Genomic DNA, 22,374 nt, shown 5'->3' on the forward strand with positions numbered 1-22,374 from the left:
TCCACCGAACATTTGGATCTGCTTAAAAGACAATTAAAAATTTGTTAAGTAAACTTGGCCAATGAATGAAAAGATATTATTTTAATTGGAGATTATAGTAGTTTTCTAGGACTGCCATAACAAAATACTGCAAAGTGGGTGGTTTAACACAACATACATTTACTCTCTGCTGGTTCTGGAGAATCACAGTCCAAAATCAAGGTATTGGTAAGGTCATGATCCCATAGAACGCTCTGGGAGAGAATCTGCCCCATGCCTTTCTCTTAGCTTCTGGTGTTGTGAGCAATCCTTGGTGTTCCTGTGTCCGCCCCCATCATCACACAGAATTTTCCTTGTGGTCTGTCTGCATCACCTTTCCTCTGTACATGTATCATTTCTTCTTATAGGACACCAGTCGTCTTGGATTAAGGACCTACACTACTCCAGTATGACTTTATCTTCACTTACATCTTAATCACATCTGCACAGACCCTATCTCCAAATAAAGTCACATTCACAGGTACTAGGGGTTAGGACTTCAACATATCTTTTTTGGGGACACAAATCAAACTACAACAAAGGTCATTTGTATTTACCTTTCTGATAATTGTTAACAGTTCCTTTTGCAAGATAGAGGCCATGATTTCCCATGTAGAGTTTATTGAATGTATAAAAGCTACTTTTAAACAAGTTTTGCTCAAAGTCCCAATAAATAACCACTTTTTTTTCCTTCTCATTTATTTGACTTCGGGAAAACATCAAAATCTTCATCCTTAAAGTGTTTGTGAAACATTAAGCAACTCAAGTCAGGTATGAGTCAAAATTATTTTTCTAGCTCATTTTTCCTACTGGTGTGTGCTGACACCTTAGTGTTACTCCATTTCTCCTCTAACTCTCTACCTACAGGAATAGGCTCACTCAGGCTCTGACACACTTAATCACTCCTTTGTTTTAATGAGTGCCTATAACCTTCCCAGCACTGTGTTGAGTGAACAGGCTGCACAGACATAATTAAGATACAGGTTTGGCTTTCAAAAAGGTATGAGTATATGGACGAGAGGAAAATAAATCATTTTTTTCTTTTTTAAAAATTATTATACTTTAAGTTCTAGGGTACATGTGCACAACATGCAGGTTTGTTACATCTGTATTCATGTGCCGTGCTGGTGTGCTGCAGCCATTAACTCGTCATTTACATTAGGTATATCTCCTAATGCTATCCCTCCCCCATTCCCTGACCCCAGGACAGGCCCCAGTGTGTGATGTTCCCTGCCCTGTGTCCAAGTGTACTCATTGTTGAGTTCCCACCTATGAGTGAGAACATGTGGTGTTTGGTTTTCTGTCCTTGCTATAGTTTGCTCAGAATGATGGTTTCCAGCTTCATCCACGTCGCTAGAAAGGACACGAACTCATCCTTTTTTTTTTTTTTTTTTTTGAGACAGAGTCTGGCTCTGTCGCCCGGGCTGGAGTGCAGTGGCCAGATCTCAGCTCACTGCAAGTTCCGCCTCCCGGGTTTATGCCATTCTCCTGCCTCAGCCTCCCGAGTAGCTGGGACTACAGGCGCCCGCCACTTTGCCCGGCTAGTTTTTTGTATTTTTTAGTAGAGACGGGGTTTCACCGTGTTAGCCGGGATGGTCTCGATCTCCTGACCTCGTGATTCGCCCGTCTCGGCCTCCCAAAGTGCTGGGATTACAGGCTTGAGCCACCGCGCCCGGCCTACGAACTCATCCTTTTTTATGGCTGCACAGTATTCCATGGTGTATATGTGCCACATTTTCTTAATCCAGTCTATTATTGATGGACGTTTGGGTTTGCTCTAAGTCTTTGCTATTGCGAATAGTGCCACAATAAACATACGTTTGCTTGTGTCTTTCTAGTAGCATGATTTATAATCCTTTGGGTATATACCTAGTAATGGGATCACAGGGTCAAATGGTATTTCTAGTTTTAGATCCTAGAGGAATCGCCACACTGTCTTCCACAGTGGTGGAACTAGTTTACACTCCCACCAACAGTGTAAAAGCGTTCCTATTTCTCCACATCCTCTCCAGCACCTGTTGTTTCCTGACTTTTTAAGGATCGCCGTTCTGACTGGTGTGAGATGATATCTCATTGTGGTTTTGATTTGCATTTCTCTGATGACCAGTGATGATGAGCATTTTTTCATGTGTCTGTTGGCTGCATAAATGTCTTCTTTTGAAAAGTGTCTGTTCATATCCTTTGCCCACTTTTTGCTGGGGTTGTTTGATTTTTTCTTTTAAATTTGTCTAAGTTCTTTGTAGATTCTGGATATTAGCCCTTTGTCAGATGGGTAGATTGCAAAAATTTTTTCCCATTCTGTAGGTTGCCTGTTCACTCTGATAGTAGTTTCTTTTGCCGTGCAGAAGCTCTTTGGTTTAATTAGATCCCATTTGTCAATTTTGGCTTTTGTTGCCATTGCTTTTGGTGTTTTAGACATGAAGTCCTTGCCCAGGCCTATGTCCTGAATGGTATTGCCTAGGTTTTCTTCTAGGGTTTTTATGGTTTTAGGTCTAACATTTAAGTCTTTAATCCATCTTGAATTAATTTTTGTATAAGATGTAAGGAAGGGATCCAGTTTCAGCTTTCTACATATGGCTAGCCAGTTTTCCCAGCACCATTTATTAAGTAGGGAATCCTTTCCTTATTTCTTGTTTCTGTAAGGTTTGTCAAAGATCAGATGGTTGTAGATGTGTGATGTTGTTTCTGAGGATTCTGTTCTGTTCCATTGGTCTATATCTCTGTTTTGGTACCAGTACCATGCTGTTTTGGTTACTGTAGCCTTGTAGTATAGTTTGAAGTCAGGTAGTGTGATGCTTCCAGCTTTGTTCTTTTGGCTTAGGATTGTCTTGGCAATGCAGGCTCTTTTTTGGTTCCATATGAACTTTAAAGTAGTTTTTTCCAATTCTATGAAGAAAGTCATTGGTAGCTTGATGAGGATGGCATTGAATCTATAAATTACCTTGGGCAGTATGACCATTTTCACAATATTCATTCTTCCTATCCATGAGCATGGAATGTTATTCCACCTGTTTGTGTCCTCTTTTATCTCATTAAGCAATGTTTTTTAATTCTCCTTGAAGAGATCCTTCACATCTCTTGTAGGCTGGATTCACAAGTATTTTATTCTCTTTGAAGCAATTGTGAATGGGAGTTCACTCATGATTTGGCTCTCTGTTTTTCTGTTATTGGTGTATAAGAATGCTTGTGATTTTTGCACATTGATTTTGTATCCTGAGACTTTGCTGAAGTTGCTTATCAGCTTAAGGAGATTGGGGCTGAGACAGTAGGGTTTTCTAAATATATGATCATGTCATCTGCAAACAGTGACAATTTGACTTCCTTTTTTCCTAATTGAATACTTTTTATTTCTTTCTCTTTCCTGATTGCCCTGGCCACAAATTCCAACACTATGTTGAATAGGAGTGGTGAGAGAGGGCATCCCTGTCTTGTGCAAGTTTTCCAAGGGAATGCTTCCAGTTTTTGCCCATTCAGTATGATACTAGCTGTGGGTTTGTCATAGATAGCTCTTATTATTTTGAGATACGTTCCATCAATATCTAGTTTATTGAGAGTTCTTAGCCTGAAGGGCAGTTGAATTTTGTCAAAGGCTTTTTCTGCATCTATTGTGATAATCATGTGTTTTTTGTCTTTGGTTCTGTTTATGTGATGGATTAGGTTTATTGATTTGCATATGTTGAATCAGCCTTGCATTCCAGGAATGAAGACAACTTGATGGTGGTGGATAAGCTTTTTGATGTGCTGCTGGATTCGGTTTGCCAGTATTTTATTGAGGATTTTTGCACTGATGTTCATCAGGGATATTGGTCTAAAATTCTTTTTTTGTTGTTGAGTCTCTGCCAGACTTTGGTATCAGGATGATGCTGGCCTCATAAAATGAGTTAGGGAGTGTTCCCTCCTTTTCTATTGATTGGAATAGTTTCAGAAAGAATGGTACCAGCTCCTCCTTGTACCTCTAGTAGAATTCAGCTGTGAATCTGTCTGGTCCTGGACTTTTTTTGGTTGGTAGGCTATTAATTATTGCCTCAATTTCAGAGCCTGTTATTGGTCTATTCAGGGATTCAACTTCTTCCTGGTTTAGTCTTGGGAAGGTGTATGTGTCCAAGAATTTATTCATTTCTTCTAGATTTTCTAGTTAATTTGCATACAGGTGTTTATAGTATTCTCTGATGGTAGTTTATATTTCTGTGGGTTGAGTGGTGATATCTGCTTTATCATTTTTTTATTCTCTATTTGATTTTTCTCTCTTTTCTTCTTTATTAGTCTTGCTAGCAGTCTATCACTTTTGTTGATCTTTTCAAAAAACCAGCTCCTGGATTTATTGATTTTTTGAAGGGTTTTTTGCATCTCTATCTCCTTCAGTTCTGCTGTGATCTTAGTTATTTCTTGCCTTCTGCTAGCTTTTGAATGTGTTTGCTCTTGCTTCTCTAGTTCTTTTAATTGTGATGTTAGGGTGTCGATTTTAGATCTTTCCTGCTTTCTCTTGTGGGCATTTAGTGCTATAAATTTCCCTCTACACACTGCTTTAAATGTGTCTGATATGTTGTGTCTTTGTTCTCATTGGTTTCAAAGAACATATTTATTTCTGCCTTCATTTCGTTATGTACCCAGTAATCATTCAGGAGCAAGTTGTTCAGTTTCCATGCTGTTGTGTGGTTTTGAGTGAGTTTCTTTACCCTGAGTTCTAATTTGATTGCACTGTGGTCTGAGAGACAGTTTGTTATGCTTTCTGTTCTTTTATATTTGCTGAGGAGTGCTTTACTTCCAACTATGTGGTCAATTTTGGAATAAGTGTGATGTGGTATTGAGAAGAATGTATATTCTGTTGATTTTGGGTGGGAGTTCTGTAGATGTCTATTAGATCTGCTTGGTGCAGAGCTGAGTTCAAGTCCTTGATATCTTTGTTAACCTTCTGTCTCTCTGATCTGTCTAACATTGATGGTGGGGTGTTAAAGTATCCCATTATTATTGTGTGAGAGTCTAAGTCTCTTTGCAGGTCTCTCAGGATTTGCTTTATGAATCTGGGTGCTCCTGTATTGGATGCATATAATTTAGGATAGTTAGCTCTTCTTGTTGAACTGATCTCTTTACTATTATGTAATGGCCTCCTTGTCTCTTTCAATCTTTTGTTGGTTCAAAGTCTGTTTTATCAGAGACTAGGATTAGCAACCCCTGCTTTTTTTTGTTTTCCGTCTGCTTGGTAGATCTTCCTCCATCCCTTTATTTTGAGCCTATGTGTGTCTCTTGCACATGAGATGGGTCTCCTGAATACAGCACACTGATGGGTCTTGACTCTTTATCCCATTTGCCAGTCTCTGTCTTTTAATTGGAGCATTGAGACCATTTACATTTAAGGTTAAGATTGTTATGTGTGAATTTGATCCTGTCATTATGATGTTAGCTGTTTTTTTTTTTTTTTTTTTGCTTGTTAGTTGATGCAGTTTCGTCCTAGCATTGATGGTCTTTACAATTTGGCATGTTTTTGCAGTGGTTGGTACTGGTTGTTCTTTTCCATGTTTAGTGCTTCCTTCAGGAGCTCTTGTAAGGCAGGCCTGGTGGTGACAAAATCTCTCAGCATTTACTTGTCTGTAAAGGATTTTATTTTTCCTTCACTTATGAAGCTTAGTTTGGCTGGATATGAAAATCTGGGTTGAAAATTCTTTTCTTTAAGAATGTTGAATATTGGCCCTCACTCTCTTCTGGCTTGTAGGATTTCTGCCAAGACATCCGCTGTTAGTCTGATGGGCTTCCCTTTGTGGGTAACCCGACCTTTTTCTCTGGCTGCCCTTAGCATTTTTTCCTTCAGTTCAACCTTGGTGAGTCTGACAATTATGTGTCTTGGGGTTGCTGTTCTCGAAGAGTATCTTTGTGGTGTTCTCTGTATTTCCTGAATTTGAATGTTGGCCTGTCTTGCTAGGTTGGGGAAGTTCTCCTGGATAATATCCTGAAGAGTGTTTTCCAGTTTAGTTCCATTCTCCCCATCACTTTCAGGTACACCAATCAAATGTAGATTTGGTGTTTTCACATAGTTCCATATTCCTTGGAGGTTTGTTTGTTTCTTTTTACTCTTTTTTCTCTAAACTTCTCTTCTCACCTCATTTCATTAATTTGATCTTCATTTACTGATACCCTTTCTTCCACTTGATCAAATCAGCTACTGAAGCTTGTGCGTGTGTCACGCAGTTCTCATGCCATGGTTTTCAACTCCATCAGGTCATTTAAGGCCTTCTCTACACTGTTTATTCTAGTTAGCCATTTGTCTAATCTTTTTTCAGGGTTTTTAGCTTCCTTGCGATGGGTTCGAACATCCTTCTTTAGCTCGGAAGGATTACAGACTTTCGGAAGCCTACTTCTGTCAACTCGTCAAAGTTATTCTCTGTCCTGCTTTGTTCTGTTGCTGGCAAGGAGCTGTGATCCTTTGGATCTGGTTGCTCTGGTTTTCAGAATTTTCAGCTTTTCTGCTCTGGTTTCTCCCCATCTTTGTGGTTTTATCTACCTTTGGTCTTTGATGATGGTGACCTACAGATGGAGTTTTGGTGTGGATGTCCTTTTTGTTGATGTTGATACTATTCCTTTCTATTTGTTAGCTTTCCTTCTAACAGTCAGGTCCCTCTGTTTTCCTTCTAACAGTTGGGTCTGTTGGAGTTTGCTGGAGGTCCACTCCAGATGCTGTTTGCCTGGGTATTACCAGCAGAGGCTGCAGAACAGCAAATATTGCTGCCTGATCCTTCCTCTGGAAGCTTCATCTCAGAGGGGCACCCAGCAGTATGAGGTGTCAGTCGGTCCCTACTGGGAGGTGTCTCCAAGTTAGGCTGCACAGGGGTCAGGGACCCTCTTGAAGGGGCAGTCTGTCCATTCTCAGAGCTCAAACACCATGCTGGGAGAACTACTGTTCCCTTCAGGCTGTTGGACAGGGATGTTTAAGTCTGCAGAAGTTTCTGCTGCCTTTTGTTCAGCTATGCCCTGCCCCCAGAGGTGGAGCCTACAGAGGCAGGTGGGCCTCATTGAGCTGCGGTGCTCTCCACCCAGTTTGAGCTTCCCAGCCACGGCCGCTTTGTTTACCTACTCAAGCCTCAGCTATGGCAGAGCCCCTTCCCCAGCCAGGCTTGCCACCTTGCCGTTCAATCTTGGACTAGAGTGAGCAAGGCTCCATGGGCGTGGGACCCACTAAGCCAGGCATGGATTATAATCTCGTGTGCCGTTTTAAGATCATTGGAAAAGCGCAGTATTTGGGTGGCAGTGTCCCGATTTTCCCAGTACAGTCTGTCATGGCTTCCCTTGGCTAAGAAAGGCAAATCTCCAACCTGTTGCGCTTCCCGGGTGAGGTGATGCCCTGCCCTGCTTCGGCTCATGTTTCGTGGGCTGCACCCACTGTCCAACCAGTCCCAGTGAGATGAACCAGGTACCTCAGTTGGAAATGCAGAAATCACCCGTCTTCTGCGTCCATCACACTGGGAACTGCAGTCTGGAGCTGTTCCTATTTGGCCGTCTTGGAACCAGAATTCATAAATCATTTTTAAAGTGTGTAGTTGTGTGAGTATGGAATAGAGATATGTCTACTAATTCATTTGGTTAAGCATGAAGAAGAGTGCTCAGCTCTGCACAAATGGACTGTGAATCTGGGATTCAGGAAAAACTTGCTATCTTCTTCTTGCCATTGCCTGGAAGATGACTATCCATAATGCAAATCGTAACTATTCTCTTGCTTAAAACCTTTCAAGGACATCAATCATCAAATGAGAAATACTGTTCTAGTTTTTCACTATCTTGTGAAAATCTTTTAATTTGTCTCCATGTATATGTTGTTTTATTTTTCAATTTATCCTACTATATATGTCTATGAAGCTAATCTTCACTTTTGTAGTTCAGTCCAAATTTAGAAATTAAGTCAGAGTTAGAATTTGCTTCATGTGAATTGAATAAATACCAAATGAGTCTGAATAGGGAAGATTAAATGCAAAAAATTGGCACTCGTGACAATAAATTCATTTATATATTCAACGCAATTCCAAACAATACCTAATTGACTATTGGGATAATGAACTTAAAAGATTCTACAGTTTTAACGTGAACAAATAATGATCTTAGTAATTGTATTAGTCCGTTCTTGCATTGCTATAAAGAAATACCTGAGATTGGGTGATTTATAAAGAAAGAGGTTTAATTCGTTCACAGTTCCACAGGCTGCACAAAAAGCATGATGCTGGCTTCTGCTAGGCTTCTGGGGAGGCCTCCAGGAACTTACAATCATGGCAGAAAGCTAAAAGGGAGCGAGGCTTCTAACATGGCAGGAGCATGAGCAGGTGTGGGAGATGTGCTACGCACATTAGCACAGAACTTGCTAGAACTCTATCATGAGAACAACCACCAAGGGGATAGTGCTAAACCATTAATGAGGGATTCACTCCCATGATCTAATCACCTCCCACCAGACCCTACTTTCAATTCTGGGGATTACAATTCCACATGAGATTTGGTGAGGACACAAATCAATAATGCAAAGAAAAAGTGAAAACAGAGAAGTGAAAAGACATCAGCCATAGTAGTTACTAAAACATTTTATTAAGCTACAGTAATTCAAATATTTTAATCCTCATAAAAGAATAGACCGGGTACTCGATGGACTACAATAGACCATTCAGAAACAAGCCTTGGTATACATGATAATTTAATATGTCATAAAGGAGGCATGTTTTATTAGCAGGGAAAGATCGAATTGGTCCATCAATATTAATAGGACTATTAGAAAGCTACATGGAAAAAAAGTCAATTTAGATACTCTCTTGCTCCCCACCCAACAAACAAGAAAATAATTTGAGATGGAATTAAATGTAAAAATCTGAAGCAGTACTTTTGCTTCCACACATGCAAGATTTCATCACCACAAAAACTCTCTAATGCTACCCACTTACAGTCACACCCATCCCACTCCCCCACTCTCTGTAACCCCTAGAAACCACAAATTTGTTTTTCATCTCTACAATTTTGTCATTTAAGGAATGTTGTGTAAGAGAAATCATACAGCCTGTGGCCTTTTGAGATTGGCTTTTCTTTCCCCCATGCAGCTTAATGCTTTTGAGATCCACTCAAGTCATTGTGTATGTCAATCGTTTGTTCCTCTTCGTCGTCCAGCAGAACTATGCTGTATCGTTGCCAAACCATTCATCTACTGATAGACTTTTTGTTGTTTCCAATGTTTGGAAAAACTGTTTTCTTTTTCCTTTTTGTAGGTTAATTGACTTCTTAAAAATTCCACTTTAATTCATCTATAGTGTTTTTGAGTGTACCTCTTTGTATAGTTTTTTTGTGATTAAGTGCTATGGAGAATAGATTCCTATTCAGAAAAGGGAATATGATATTGATAAAGAACAAAAGAAAAGATAGAGTTATAAATGCCATAAATTTATTCAACATACAAATTTTACGTATTTCCAATGATCTTCCCTTCTTTCTCTCACTGTTGTCTTTCTTGATGAGTCTGTTCTTCATTTCTGGAGTTCACCTGATGAGGCCCGTAAGTTGCTGTTTTTAAGCATTTCTTTGTTCAGATTCTAAATAGTAAAAGAAAAGGAAGAAATATTAGGGAAATTCTGTGACCTACTTAAGAACAACTCTTTGTATTTCAGTTATAAATATTTGAACTTAGTAACTGTTGATTATTTTTAATGATAGGGATGTTCTCCATTTTTTCATATTTCACAGTGGAGATGCAAAGGTTTCATGGCAAATTCTATGTCAAAGGTGAACCCTGTCAATCAGCCTAAAGGAAGGTCTTACAGACTGCACCTTCATGCTGTGCTATATGGATAATTACAGTGACAAGTTTTTTGACTTTAGTATACACTTAGAAATATCCTAGAAAGGTTACAGGTGATGAATATATCACCACTGGGTATAGAATGCAAACTACATATTAGATAATTTAGATTTTATATATGGCAAATTCTTGGATTCATCTTCAAACAAGTCACCCCAGACACCAGTAATTGTATTTAACTTGCGTTTTTTTTCTGAGAAATACTATAATACATTTGGTATAGTTCAATTTATATACAGTATATCAGGGGTTTTTTAGGATGTAGAAAGGATACAGTCATCTCAAGAAGCAGCCTTATGCAGAGAACTGAGATGCTTATTTATTTTGAAGTTGGGATTAGACTTTACTATTTAATTGAGATACTTATTTATTTTCTTTCAATTGGCGTTAGATTGAATCATTAATACTTTACCAGCACTGCAGGGGGCACTGTATTCTTCAAAGGTGAATTCATCTGAAATACAGAAATTATTGGAGAGAAAGAGTGAAGACATTCAGACATAAGCACCTAAGATGTGAATCGTAAATAAACTACGTAAGCCAAGAAAGAAAGTAGAAAGCATCACTATAGAGCCAATAAATATGATTTCTCTATTAGGCTGTTTGGGATTGGTGGGAGGAAACCAAGAGAAAATCTGGCTTGGGAACAGAATTGAGAGGCCAGGTACACAGGTGGTGTGCCTGAATATAGTTACGGGACTCCACAGATAGTGCCTTTTCACAGCTGTATTTTTCTCATTGGAATTGCACCTTGCTGTCTGAACCTTCCCTTCATCAAAGAACAGTGTTAGCACTACCATCATGCTGTGATGGTGGTTAATTTTCTAGCTCAAAGCCATGAGCAAATCAAAGTATTTCCTGATATGTTACAAAGTTCCCCAAATTGTATGAGACTATCCGAAGCACAAGTCAAAAACAGATCAAATTTTTCATGTCACGCATCAGCACTGAGATGTGTTTTTTCAGTTACCGCACTCTTCTTATCTCTTTGGAATAATTCAGCCCAGGACAAACAACTTTATAGGGAAATTTAGATAGAATGGACCCTCTCATTGCCTTATGGTCAATTTATAAGAATGACTCTAAGACTTGTTTAGTGGGGGGACATGAGAGGTTAATATACAAGAACATGATTACTCAGTGTGCACAAACTCACATTTTCCTCCAGTGAAACACTGTGGAGTTTTGCTTTAGTTAAGGCAATCCTTTACTAGGTTAGTAGTTTTTTTTTTTTTTTTTTTTTGTTTTAAAGCTCAACACGTCTGAAGCTTACCTGTCTCATAATAATCATAGGCTTTTACTGTAGCTGGTTTTAAATTCTTTATTTGGATGTCTTGTTCCACAAAGAAGGAAAAATTCAGGGTTTGATGGGTTAGCTGGAGAGACAGGAAAACAATTAGAATCAAAGATTAGTTAGTCTTTGATTAACCAGTTACTAGTTACTGTCCTCTCTTCATAAGATATCAAATCCTGTAGTTATGCTATACACATCTGTACCAGAACCCATGAAAAGAAAGGGGACTTCTGTGACCTGCATAACACACTAAAAGACAGATAAAAGAAGGAAAAAAGAGACAATTTTGTAGACAGCCAAATGTAATAAATCAAGCCTGTTGACAGTCCAGGCTTCATTTCTTTTTTTCTTTTCTTTTTCTTTTTTTTTTTTTGGGAGGGGCCGGGGACCAAGTCTCGCTCTGTTGCCCAGGCTAGAGTGCCGTGGCACAATCTCGGCTCACTGCAACCTCTGCTTCCCGGGTTCAAGCAATTCTCCTGCCTCAGCCTCTCAAGTAGCTGGGACTACAGGCACCTGCCACTGTGCCCAGCTAATTTTTGTATTTTTAGTAAAGATAGGATTTCACCATCTTGGCCAGGCTGGTCTCGAACTCCTGACCTCGTGATCCACCTGCCTTGGCCTCCCAAAGTGCTGGGATTACAGGTGTGAGCCACTGTGCCTGGCTGGCTTCACTTCTTTTTAGAGCCACTTTGTCCTCTCTCACCTGTATATGTGAACAGCACTATACGAAACCTGTTATGGTTTGTTAGAACCTCTAGTTGTTATTCTAGATCTAGCAGAGTCACAGAAAGTCTTACCTTTTCAAAGTAGATTAGGACATGGTTCATGCTCACTTCAGTCCTCTGAATCTGAGGCTGTTTCTGGAGCTGTTGATCAAGAGAATAAGCCAGAAATATGGAATGAGAAAATGTTATACTGGCAGTAGTTTTCAGGAATTTATGATATAAACAGCTTCTCAGGAGCATCCAAACTACTAATTTTGATTTCTTCAAGAATAATAATGATAATAACAATAGCAATATTTAATGAACTTTTATTCTCTATATATGCTATAAGTGTATGTGCAGATACATATATGTGAGAGAGAGATATATATATATGCCTGCACACACACATATATCCTTTTCTCTTTTTGTATATAGCTGGAAAATAATTCAATACCATTCCACATAACTAGGTGTCTTGGGGTCTGTTGGAATATTATTTATCATGTTTCTGACTTATACCCTATACCTGACACCACATAACCATGATACACACTATTAAAATGATAGAGACACCCTTTAGAGAAGCAATTTTGAGGGAGCGCACGTCTTGAAAAGTGCATCAATAAAGTCAAATTGACAACAATAACTGCCAGCATTTACCATGACTTTGCTATTTGTAAGGGATCTAGGGATTACCTGTTTAACTGATGGTTTCATAGGTATGAAGCCTGATACCATCTTCACGTCAACAATGACCATGTTGGAACTGGGTCGGTCCCCAGTGTAACTGTAAAGTCAATGCACAGGAATAAGGAAGTCAAACAAAATTTCTTGGAATTCATTCAAGACAAACTCTCTCTTTACCTTCTATTTCTAACACTAAGTTACTACATCTACTGTATCTGTTTCTGTTATGGTTGCTTGGAAAACCCATCATTTTAGGCTCACACTCTTCAGATATTGTAATACCATATTCTCAGTGTTAACACTTTTTCTTGTTAATAAACACTGCAAGAAATTTTCTTGTAATAAACACTGCAAGAATTCCATATTCACTATGTGTGGCTTTGGAGAGTGGAGTTTCTCCACATAAGAAAATCAATTTCTCCATATTCTACTAGGTTGGTGCAAAAGGTCTGGTCACGATCTAGGATTTACCTAATGTTGATGTGAATCTGGAACTTTCTGTGAGCATCCACTCCATCACAATTCGTGGGGAGAGTATTAACCTGCAGAGCAAAGGGCGCTTTCCCTTCTTTCTTGGGAAGGATGTTATATCGCAGGCATGTCTAAAACAAATGGAAAAAAAATCCTTAATTTTCACACTCAAATTGTCTCATAATCTGTTCCAGATGATTCATACCTTTCCTTAGCACACGCTTCTTTTTCTTATTTTGAAATTCAGATATAACTCTTGAAACTTTCTCTCCCATTTGCAGCATCTCCTAAACCCCAGCAGTCTCACCTGGAGGTACGCACATCCCGACCCTGACACAGTTGTGCTGTACTCCCCCGGAACCTCTGGTAACCGGACCTCCTGCAGCACTAGGCGGTTGCCATCATCTACTTGGAAGTCTTTAGAAAAGGTGTGTGAAGATTTGACGGTGACCAAAGCTGCTTTCTCACTTTTACTGAAAGTTGCTGTTCCATATTTGGAGAGGGCTTGAAGAGCCACCACTGTGTCCTGAAAAAAAATGAGTAGAGAAATCACAGAAGAGGAAAGTAACAAACGCACACTGGATGTAAACCATAACAACACTATTCTTTCTTCAGAAGTATTTAGTCATAAACGCAGTCCACTAACTCTATTTCAATTTAGTTCAATCTGGTTAGTAATGATAAACTATTCCAGATACTTTGAAGGTAAATTTTTAAAGTTTCTTCATTCAGCTGGTTTACAATATACATATGGTGATAAGACTTAGATATTTGACACAAGCACAGGTTATTTCAATAATTTATAAATTTATGTAACAATATTTGTTATAAAAGGTCAGAGAAGAGAGAAGAAAATATGGGTTCGAACAGTAAGAGAAGACTGAAGAAGGTGAGAAATAAGATTTTCTCTGAATAATGAGCAGGGTTTATGTAGACAGAAGAGAGGTATCAGGGGGGACCTGGGTGGGGAATGCTCTATGTGAAGTCATGGAAACTGCAATGAGCTAATTCCAGAAGAAGCAAAGGGATCTGCCTAATCAGATTGGTGTACTCATGTTTACTGGTGAGAGGAAATATTTTTGATAAAATATTAGATAACTTTACGCTTTGGGTGAAAAAAAGATTTATTTTCTAAGGGAAGTAATCCCATGAAAACATTGCTTTGTGAAAACAAACCTACCTGCATGGCTGGGGGTCCCCTAGGGGGTTAAGAGAGGAGACAGTATAAAAAGGACAGAGCAGTAATCCATACATAAGATAGTAAGGCTGGAACTTGTCTGCTGATGGAGGGATGGAGAAAGTGTGAATTAGAAATACCAACTATTCCATTATTCAACTCCCAGAAGATGGCTGTATCTTCATATATGTGAATACATTCATGTTTCCTTCTAGAGTCTCCCCACAGACCTGAGTGGAGGAGAAGCCCCCTTGGGGATTTTGCTGCTTGGTGATCCACTTCACAATACGTGATGCCACAGACAGGTCCTCTGAAGATGGGGCAGGCTGGGCAGTAAGATAGGTAAGGAGCACGTAAGATGTCATCTCCACTTCTGCAGAGGGAGCCCGTGGTTGAGAATAGAGGGTCTTAGCTTCTTGAAGTTTCCCAGGACGTTGCCAGTGGATTGAATCCTCTTTGACATAGAAAAGGGTAGAATTTTTAGCTTAAGGGATGATTTCAAAATCTAATCCATAAGTGATAATTATAATTATAGTTCACCTAATAAATTGACATTTCATTTTAATGAAGTGAAAGCATTAAACAAAGTGAAAGCATTAAATAGTCACTATCAAACAAATCCTTGTCAAGAAAGTAAAGTTCCAGAGAATAACATTGAGCCTTTGTGTCTACTGTGTGTGATATTAGAAGCTGGGACTATATAGAGTCTATACTGTGTGGATTAATAAAATGATCCATGTTATCCAGAGAATTCAAGTCTTAGATCAATGATAATTATTCTGTCATTAAATTAAGGCAGCATGATAGGCATGAGCTCAGTAGAGGCATCCTCCCTTCTTTTGGTCACTGGTGGTTGTTAGAAGTAAACTTTGCAGTAGCAGTTCTTACCTTCTTTCACAGCCTCTCTGTTTAATGATTCAAGCAACTCTCTTCGTTTGACCTTGTTTCCTGCTAGGGCAAAGGCATAGGCCAATAATGCTTTGGTGTAGACAAGACTTCCTTGGTCCTCTGAGGTGGAGCTCCAGGCCGTTTCAAGGCAGGATAGGGCACTGCGGACCACTGCGTGCTATGAAGAAGATGAAAGGCTATTGTAAAATAGCAGAACCAGGCAAATGAGCTATCCCCAGGCTAACTGCAGATTAAAAACCCTAATGTGTCTGTGTAAGCTCACAGTTCTGACCAGAGAAGAGTTTCCTCTGCTGCTTCCAAAAGGATCTTGTCCTTTACATTCCATTGAAATAAAACAAAATTAAATACCACAAAAATCACAATTAATTTCCCTCAGGGATTCATCATATCATAATTTTATTCTTTACGTGTGTGAAGGAGGTACAGGGGATGTGCTTGAACATACAGTGGCAGGCAGTGGCATCTCCAGCAAAGCAATGGTGATGTAGGCAGAGAGTGTCAACTCATCATTCACCCCACCCTGTAAGGATCAGAGGCAGAGACTCAAACACTTCAATAGTCATGAGACACACTATCTGCTGACACTTCTTTTCCTTTTCACATCTTCACTAGATGATTTCTTGTCTTGTGCTAGATTGTTGATTTTCTCCCCTTCCTCCTCTACCCTAAAATTCTTGAGTGTGTCCCAAACCGCCTTCCCTCACTTTTAATAGTATGTTCGGCTTTGAGGTTTTTTTGAACACTATTTTCATTCAATAACAAACTCCTAAGGTGTTGCTAGTTTTCAGGAGATGTAGAGTCCACCATTCCTCCTGAAATTTATGTCGCAATGACTGAAGGACTCAATTCAAACATCATTTCCTCCCATATATCACTATCTTCAGGGACCAGAACAAAAATAGAGAAGGCATCACCTTAATGGCATTGTTCAGCAGTGATCCAGAGCCTTCGAAACAACCATCTGCCTTTTGTCTCTGTGAAAGCCAGGTGAGGGCATCCCTGATATGTGAGTTCTCCACAAAGATGTACGATTGGGCTTGAGCAAAGGACTTGAGCACAAATGCAGTGAGCCTGTCCAGCAAAACAGAGACACAGAGATGAAGACCACCTCACTTTTACAGCTCACTTTGTGCACTGCCTCCACACATTGCTCTTCACAATTCAGTGAAGATTACTGGGAGGACTTGATGGGAAAACAGTACATAAGAGCGGAATATACTCTAGTCCAACAAACATCTCATTTTATTCTCTCTCAACTTTATTGGTTTCTCTGAGCTGACGTTTTTTAAATTTTTTGTTGTGAAACATTTGTTGGAGCCTCTAAGCCCCCCCACCATGAAAACTGCATTTCCAGAATGACTTGTCCTGATTTTACTGCATCACGGTCTCCTTCTGTCCTCCCCCTCCTCTCCTTTTTTAATGCACAGTGTGGGAGCTTCTTCCTCTGTCATTTTGTAGAGTGAAGAGTGACATTTTCTGCTTCATATTTCCATTTAGAAGATCCTTATTTCACCATTTTCAGCTGTGTTATCACAGCAGGTAAGCTTTCAGAGATGAAACCGTGAGATTACCCAACAGGAATGATACATACAGCATATGCATTATTTAAAGATTAACAATTTTCCACAAAAAACTCCAGATATTAGAGAGTAGCTGTTTCTAGAATCCTGAAATATCATGGATCTACAGAGAGCATAGGGAAAAAATAATCTTACCAAGTGTTTCCCTGACTGCTACCATCATTGTCCCCAAAGGTGCTGTAGGAACCATCTCTGTGCTTGTAATTCAATTGCCTTTGGTACCCTGAAGAGGAAGTTTTCATAGATTTATTGAAATGGCAAAGACACTGGAGGATTATCAAGCCTTTTTCTCAGTGCTGTTAGGAATCATAGGGTAACTAATATTTAGTTAAAATCTCCCCCAATCCCCAATCACAGGCTTGATGATACTATTGAATTTTCTACTTGTATATTGGGACATTTTATTGAAAATCACAGCAATGACTATCAAATCTTAATGAAAGAGATTTTAGTTCACCAAAAATATTTAAGAGAGTATGGCTTTTCCTTCTGAGGTAATCTCTCACCACTGATGAGGTAGCTAGTGGCTTTGGCCTTGATCTTCTCTGTCAGCTGTCGTGTCTCATTGAGATAGTTTAGAACATAAATGTTTGGGACAAAAAGGACCATATTCTGCTCCCCACAACCATAGGGCATCTGGAGAAGGTTCTGAAGGTTTTGCACCACAGATCCTAGTATATCACCTGTGGAATGAAAGTTGTAAAGAAATCAGATACGGTTTGTATTGGGCTGGGAAAATAGATTATTAGCTAACTGAGAGGTCAAATGACCTATATAGGGAAGGACAAGAAGATTAAAAATGTGAAAAAAAAACAAAAAATAGGGAGAAAACCAAAAAGTGAGAAAATAAAGTTGATGGTTTAAGGATGGAGAAAGCAGGGAAAAAACTGAATGGTAGGTGATTATCTTTTCTCGTGGGCCACATGTCTGGTAAAACTCAACCACAACCATTTTCAAACTGACTTGGAAGCACTACCACCTAGTAAACTGCTAGAAGATGAGGGCACAGAGAGGTGACCCTTTCTTTTCAGAATCCATCAAGGCATCATATGTAGCACAACGTCTATTCAAGCCCCTTTCCAACTGTAACATAGTGTAACCCTTAGTGCTTTCTCTCAATCCAGTGTCTGCTGTCAGAGACTTCAGTAATCACGGAAGGTGAGGCCCATGCACTAGAATTATTCGCTAGACAGCTGCTTCCCTTGGGCTGAAAGACTCACCCAAAACTGAATATGTTGCCCTGGGAGATCCTTCAACCACATTTGAAGGAACATTCAGTGACACCTTTTCAGGTACTCCAGTATCTAATGGAAGAAGACAAACACATATAAAGGAGGGGAAATTATGAATCATGTTTCTCTACATCATCTAAATCCAACCTTTTCTTTTCCTTGGTCATTATATAACTGGTTTTTTTTGTTTGTTTTGTTTTTGTTTTTTTTTTTTGAGACAGAGTCTCGCTCTGTCACCCAGGCCAAAGTGCAGTGGCGTGATCTCACTGCAACCTCTGCTTCCTGGGTTCGAACAATTCTTGTGCCTGAGTCACCTAAGTATCCGGGATTACAGGCATGCACCACCACACCTGACTAATTTCTGTATTTTTTGTAAAGACAGAGTTGGCCAGGCTGGTCTTGAACTTCTGATCTCAAGAGATTTGCCTGCCTCCATCTCCCAAATTGCTGAGATTACAGGTGTGAGCCACCATGCCTGGCTCGGTTATTATATAATTTCTTTGATACAGTCCAGGTTTCCCTTAAAGCTACGATTCATCTCTGTGAAGTTCATATTCATCATATACATTTGCGCTAAATTTCTATGGCTTTTTCTATAGGCATATACTTATGGTATACTTATTTCCTTCTCTTCATGATTTATATTAATTCCTACTACTGTTAATGCTTTCCAAGAATTACATTCATTCCATTGATTTGTATTCAGTGTATACTATGTATCAGGTTCTAAGTGCAATGATACCGAAACTTTCAAAACAAATTTCCTGGCCTCCTGGAGATTTCAGTTTTAGGGGAAGAGTAAGATAAAAAAAAGCAAGAGTATATTTAGTATGCTAGATGTTGAAAAGTGCTATAGAGAAAATATAAAGCAGGGTAAGCGTTTCTATGGTGAGCTAGTAAAACAAGGCAGATCAGGAAGTGCAGGATGTAGGGAGGGAGCTCCCTATGGAAAAGCTCATTGATAGAAAGTCCTATGTGAGCAGAGACTCTAAGTAAGTCAAGGAGCCAGATTTATCCAAACCTGGGGGAAGACACTTCCAGGAAAAAGGAACAAAAAGTAAAAGGACTCCAGAGACTGAAGAATGCCGGATGTATTCCAGTAGGAAGAAGGAGGTCAGTGTGGCCGGCATGGGGTGAGTGAAGGAGAGGTTAGGAAGATGTGAAATCATGGGGTAGCAAGGGTTTCTTTTTTTTTAATTTTTTATTAAACTTTAAGTCCTAGGGTACATGTGCACAACATGCAGGTTTGTTACATATGTATACACGTGCCATGTTGGTGCGCTGCACCCATTAACTCGTCATTTACATTAGGTATATCTCTTAATGCTATCCCTCCCCACTCCCCCCACCTCACGACAGGCCCCAGTGTATGATGTTCCCTGCCCTGTGTACAAGTGTTCTCACTGTTCAATTCCCACCTATGAGTGAGAACATGCGGTGTTTGGTTTTCTGTCCTCGTGATAGTTTGCTGAGAAGGATGGTCTCCAGCTGCATCCGTGTCCCTACAAAGGACACGAATTCACCCTTCTTTATGCGTGCATAGTATTCCATGGTGTATATGTGACACATTTTCTTAATCCAGTCTGTCACAGATGGATATTTGGGTTGATTCCAAGTCTTTGCTATCGTGAATAGTGCCGCAATAAACATACATGTGCATGTGTCTTTATAGCAGCATGACTTATAATCCTTTGGGTATATACCCAGTAATGCAATGGCTGGGTCAAATGGTATTTCTCGTTCTAGATCCTAGAGGAATCACCACACAGTCTTCCACAATGGTTGAACTAATTTACAGTCCCACCAACAGTGTAAAAGTGTTCCTATTTCTCCACATCCTCTCCAGCACCTGTTGCTTCCTGACTTTTTAATGATCATCATTCTAACTGGCATGAGATGATATCTCATTGTGGTTTTGATTTGCATTTCTCTGATGGCGAGTGATGATGAGCATTTTCTCATGTGTCTGTTGGCTGCATAAATGTCTTCTTTTGACAAGTGTCTGTTCATATCCTTTGCCCACTTTTTGATGGGGTTGTTTGTTTGTTTCTTGTAAATTTGTTTCAGTTCTTTGTAGGTTCTGGATATTAGCCCTTTGTCAGATGGGTAGATTGCAAAAATTTTCTCCCATTCTGTAGGTTGCCTGTTCACTCTGGTGGTAGTTTGGTAGTTTCTTTTGCTGTGCAGACACTCTTTACTTTAATTGGATCCCATTTGTCAATTTGGGCTTTTGTTGTCATTACTTTTGGTGTTTTAGACATGAAGTCCTTGCCCATGCCTATGTCCTGAATGGTATTACCTAGGTTTTCTTCTAGGGTTTTTATGGTTTTAGGTCTAACATTTAAGTCTCTAATCCAAGTTGAATTAATTTGCATATAAGATGTAAAGAAGGGATCCAATTTCAGCTTTCTCCGTAGGGCTAGCCAGTTTTCCCAGCACCATTTATTAAATAGGGAATCCTTTCCCTATTTCTTGTTGTTGTCAGGTTTGTCAAAGATCAGATGGTTGTAGATGTGTGGTATTATTTCTGAGGGCTCTGTTCTGTTCCATTGGTCTATATCTCTGTTTTGGTACAAGTACTATGCTATTTTGATTACTGTAGCCTTGTAGTATAGTTTGAAGTCAGGTAGCATGATGCCTCCAGCTTTGTTCTTTTGGCTTAGGATTGTCTTGGCAATGCGGGCTCCTTTTTGGTTCCATATGAACTTTAAAGTAGTTTTTTCCAATTCTGTGAAGAAAGTCATTGGTAGCTTGATGGGGATGGCATTGAATCTATAAATTACCTTGGGCAGTATGGCCATTTTCACGATATTGATTCTTCCTACCCACGAGCATGGCATGTTCTTCCATTTGTTTGTGTCCTCTTATTTCATTGAGCAGTGTTTTGTAGTTCTCCTTGAAGATGTCCTTCACATCCCTTGTAAGTTGGATTCCGAGGTATTTTATTCTCTTTGAAGCAATTGTGAATGGGAGTTCACTCATGATTTGGCTCTCTGTTTGTCTGTTACTGGTGTATAAGAATGCTTGTGATTTTTGCACATTAATTTTGTATCCTGAGACTTTGCTGAAGTTGCTTATCAGCTTAAGGAGATTTTGGGCTGAGACAATGGGGTTTTCTAAATATACAATCATGTCATCTGCAAACAGGGACAATTTGACTTCTTTTTTTACTAATTGAATACCCTTTATTGCTTTCTCCTGCCCGATTGCCCTAGCCAGAACTTCCAACACTATGTTGAATAGGAGTGGTGAGAGAGGGCATCCCTGTCTTGTGCAAGTTTTCCAAGTGAATGCTTCCAGTTTTTGCCCATTCAGTATGATATTGGCTGTGGGTTTGTCATAAATAGCTCTTATTATTTTGAGATACGTTCCATCAATACCGAATTTACTGAGAGTTTTTAGCATGAAGGACTGCTGAATTTTGTCAAAGGCTTTTTCTGCATCTTTTGAGATAATCATGTGGTTTTTGTCTTTGGTTCTGTTTATATGCTGGATTACATTTATTGATTTGCATATGTTGAACCAGCCTTGCATCCCAGGGATGAAGCCCACTTGATCATGGTGGATAAGGTTTTTGATGTGCTGCCGGATTTGGTTTGCCAGTATTTTATTGAGGATTTTTGCACCGATGTTCATCAGGGATATTGGTCTGAAATTCTCTTTTTTTGCTGTGTCTTTGCCAGGCTTTGCTATCAGAATGATGTCGGCCTCATAAAATGAGTTAGGGAGGATTCCCTCTGTTTCTATTGATTGGAATAGTTTCAGAAGGAATGGTACCAGCTCCTCCTTGTACCTCTGGTAGAATTCGGCTGTGAATCCGTCTGGTCCTGGAGTTTTTTTTGGTTGGTAGGCTATTAATTATTGCCTCAATTTCAGAGCCTGCTATTGGTCTATTCAGGGATTCAACTTCTTCCTGGTTTAGTCTTGGGAGAGTGTATGTGTCCAGGAATTTATCCATTTCTTCTAGATTTTCTAGTTGATTTGCGTAGAGGTGTTTATAGTATCCTCTGAGGATAGTTTGTATTTCTGTGAGGTCGGTCGTGATATCCCCTTTATCATTTTTTATTGTGTCTATTTGATTCTTCTCTCTTTTCTTCTTTATTAGTCTTGCTAGGGGTCTATCAATTTTGTTGATCTTTTCAAAAAAACAACTCCCGGATTCATTGATTTTTTGAAGGGTTTTTTGCATCTCTATCTCCTTCAGCTCTGCTCTGATCTTAGTTATTTCTTGCCTTCTGCTAGCTTTTAAATGTGTTTGCTCTTGCTTTTCTAGTTCTTTTAATTGTGATGTTAGGGTGTCAATTTTAGATCCTTCCTGCTTTCTCTTGTGGGTAGTTAGTGCTATAAATTTCCCTCTACAGACTGCCTTAAATGTTTCCTAGTGATTCTGGTATGTTGTATCTTTGTTCTCAATGGTTTCAAAGAACATCTTTATTTCTGCCTTCATTTCGTTATGTACACAGCAGTCATTCAGGAGCAGAT

At 39.4% G+C, this 22,374-nt stretch overlaps 1 protein-coding gene across 1 annotated transcript in view; it reads right to left on the reverse strand.

The window, feature by feature from the left end:
• Positions 1–9,463: 9,463 nt before the first annotated feature.
• Positions 9,464–22,374, reverse strand: part of LOC117090918 (pregnancy zone protein-like) — a 50,031-nt gene continuing 37,120 nt past the window's right edge. The window contains exons 23-36 of the mRNA XM_033223500.1: positions 17,881–17,964; positions 17,167–17,343; positions 16,796–16,883; positions 15,995–16,151; positions 15,526–15,600; positions 15,060–15,237; positions 14,402–14,625; positions 13,302–13,520; positions 12,995–13,125; positions 12,533–12,623; positions 11,927–11,995; positions 11,109–11,211; positions 10,248–10,289; positions 9,464–9,569 (exon numbers count right to left, since the gene is read on the reverse strand). Coding sequence (XP_033079391.1) covers positions 9,547–9,569; positions 10,248–10,289; positions 11,109–11,211; positions 11,927–11,995; positions 12,533–12,623; positions 12,995–13,125; positions 13,302–13,520; positions 14,402–14,625; positions 15,060–15,237; positions 15,526–15,600; positions 15,995–16,151; positions 16,796–16,883; positions 17,167–17,343; positions 17,881–17,964 — 1,661 coding nt within the window. The 3' untranslated portion in view covers positions 9,464–9,546. The remainder of the gene's footprint in view (positions 9,570–10,247; positions 10,290–11,108; positions 11,212–11,926; positions 11,996–12,532; positions 12,624–12,994; positions 13,126–13,301; positions 13,521–14,401; positions 14,626–15,059; positions 15,238–15,525; positions 15,601–15,994; positions 16,152–16,795; positions 16,884–17,166; positions 17,344–17,880; positions 17,965–22,374) is intronic.

The sequence above is a fragment of the Trachypithecus francoisi genome, unplaced genomic scaffold (genome assembly GCF_009764315.1).
Source record: "Trachypithecus francoisi isolate TF-2019V2 unplaced genomic scaffold, Tfra_2.0 Lachesis_group11, whole genome shotgun sequence".
NCBI classification, from domain to species: domain Eukaryota; kingdom Metazoa; phylum Chordata; class Mammalia; order Primates; family Cercopithecidae; genus Trachypithecus; species Trachypithecus francoisi.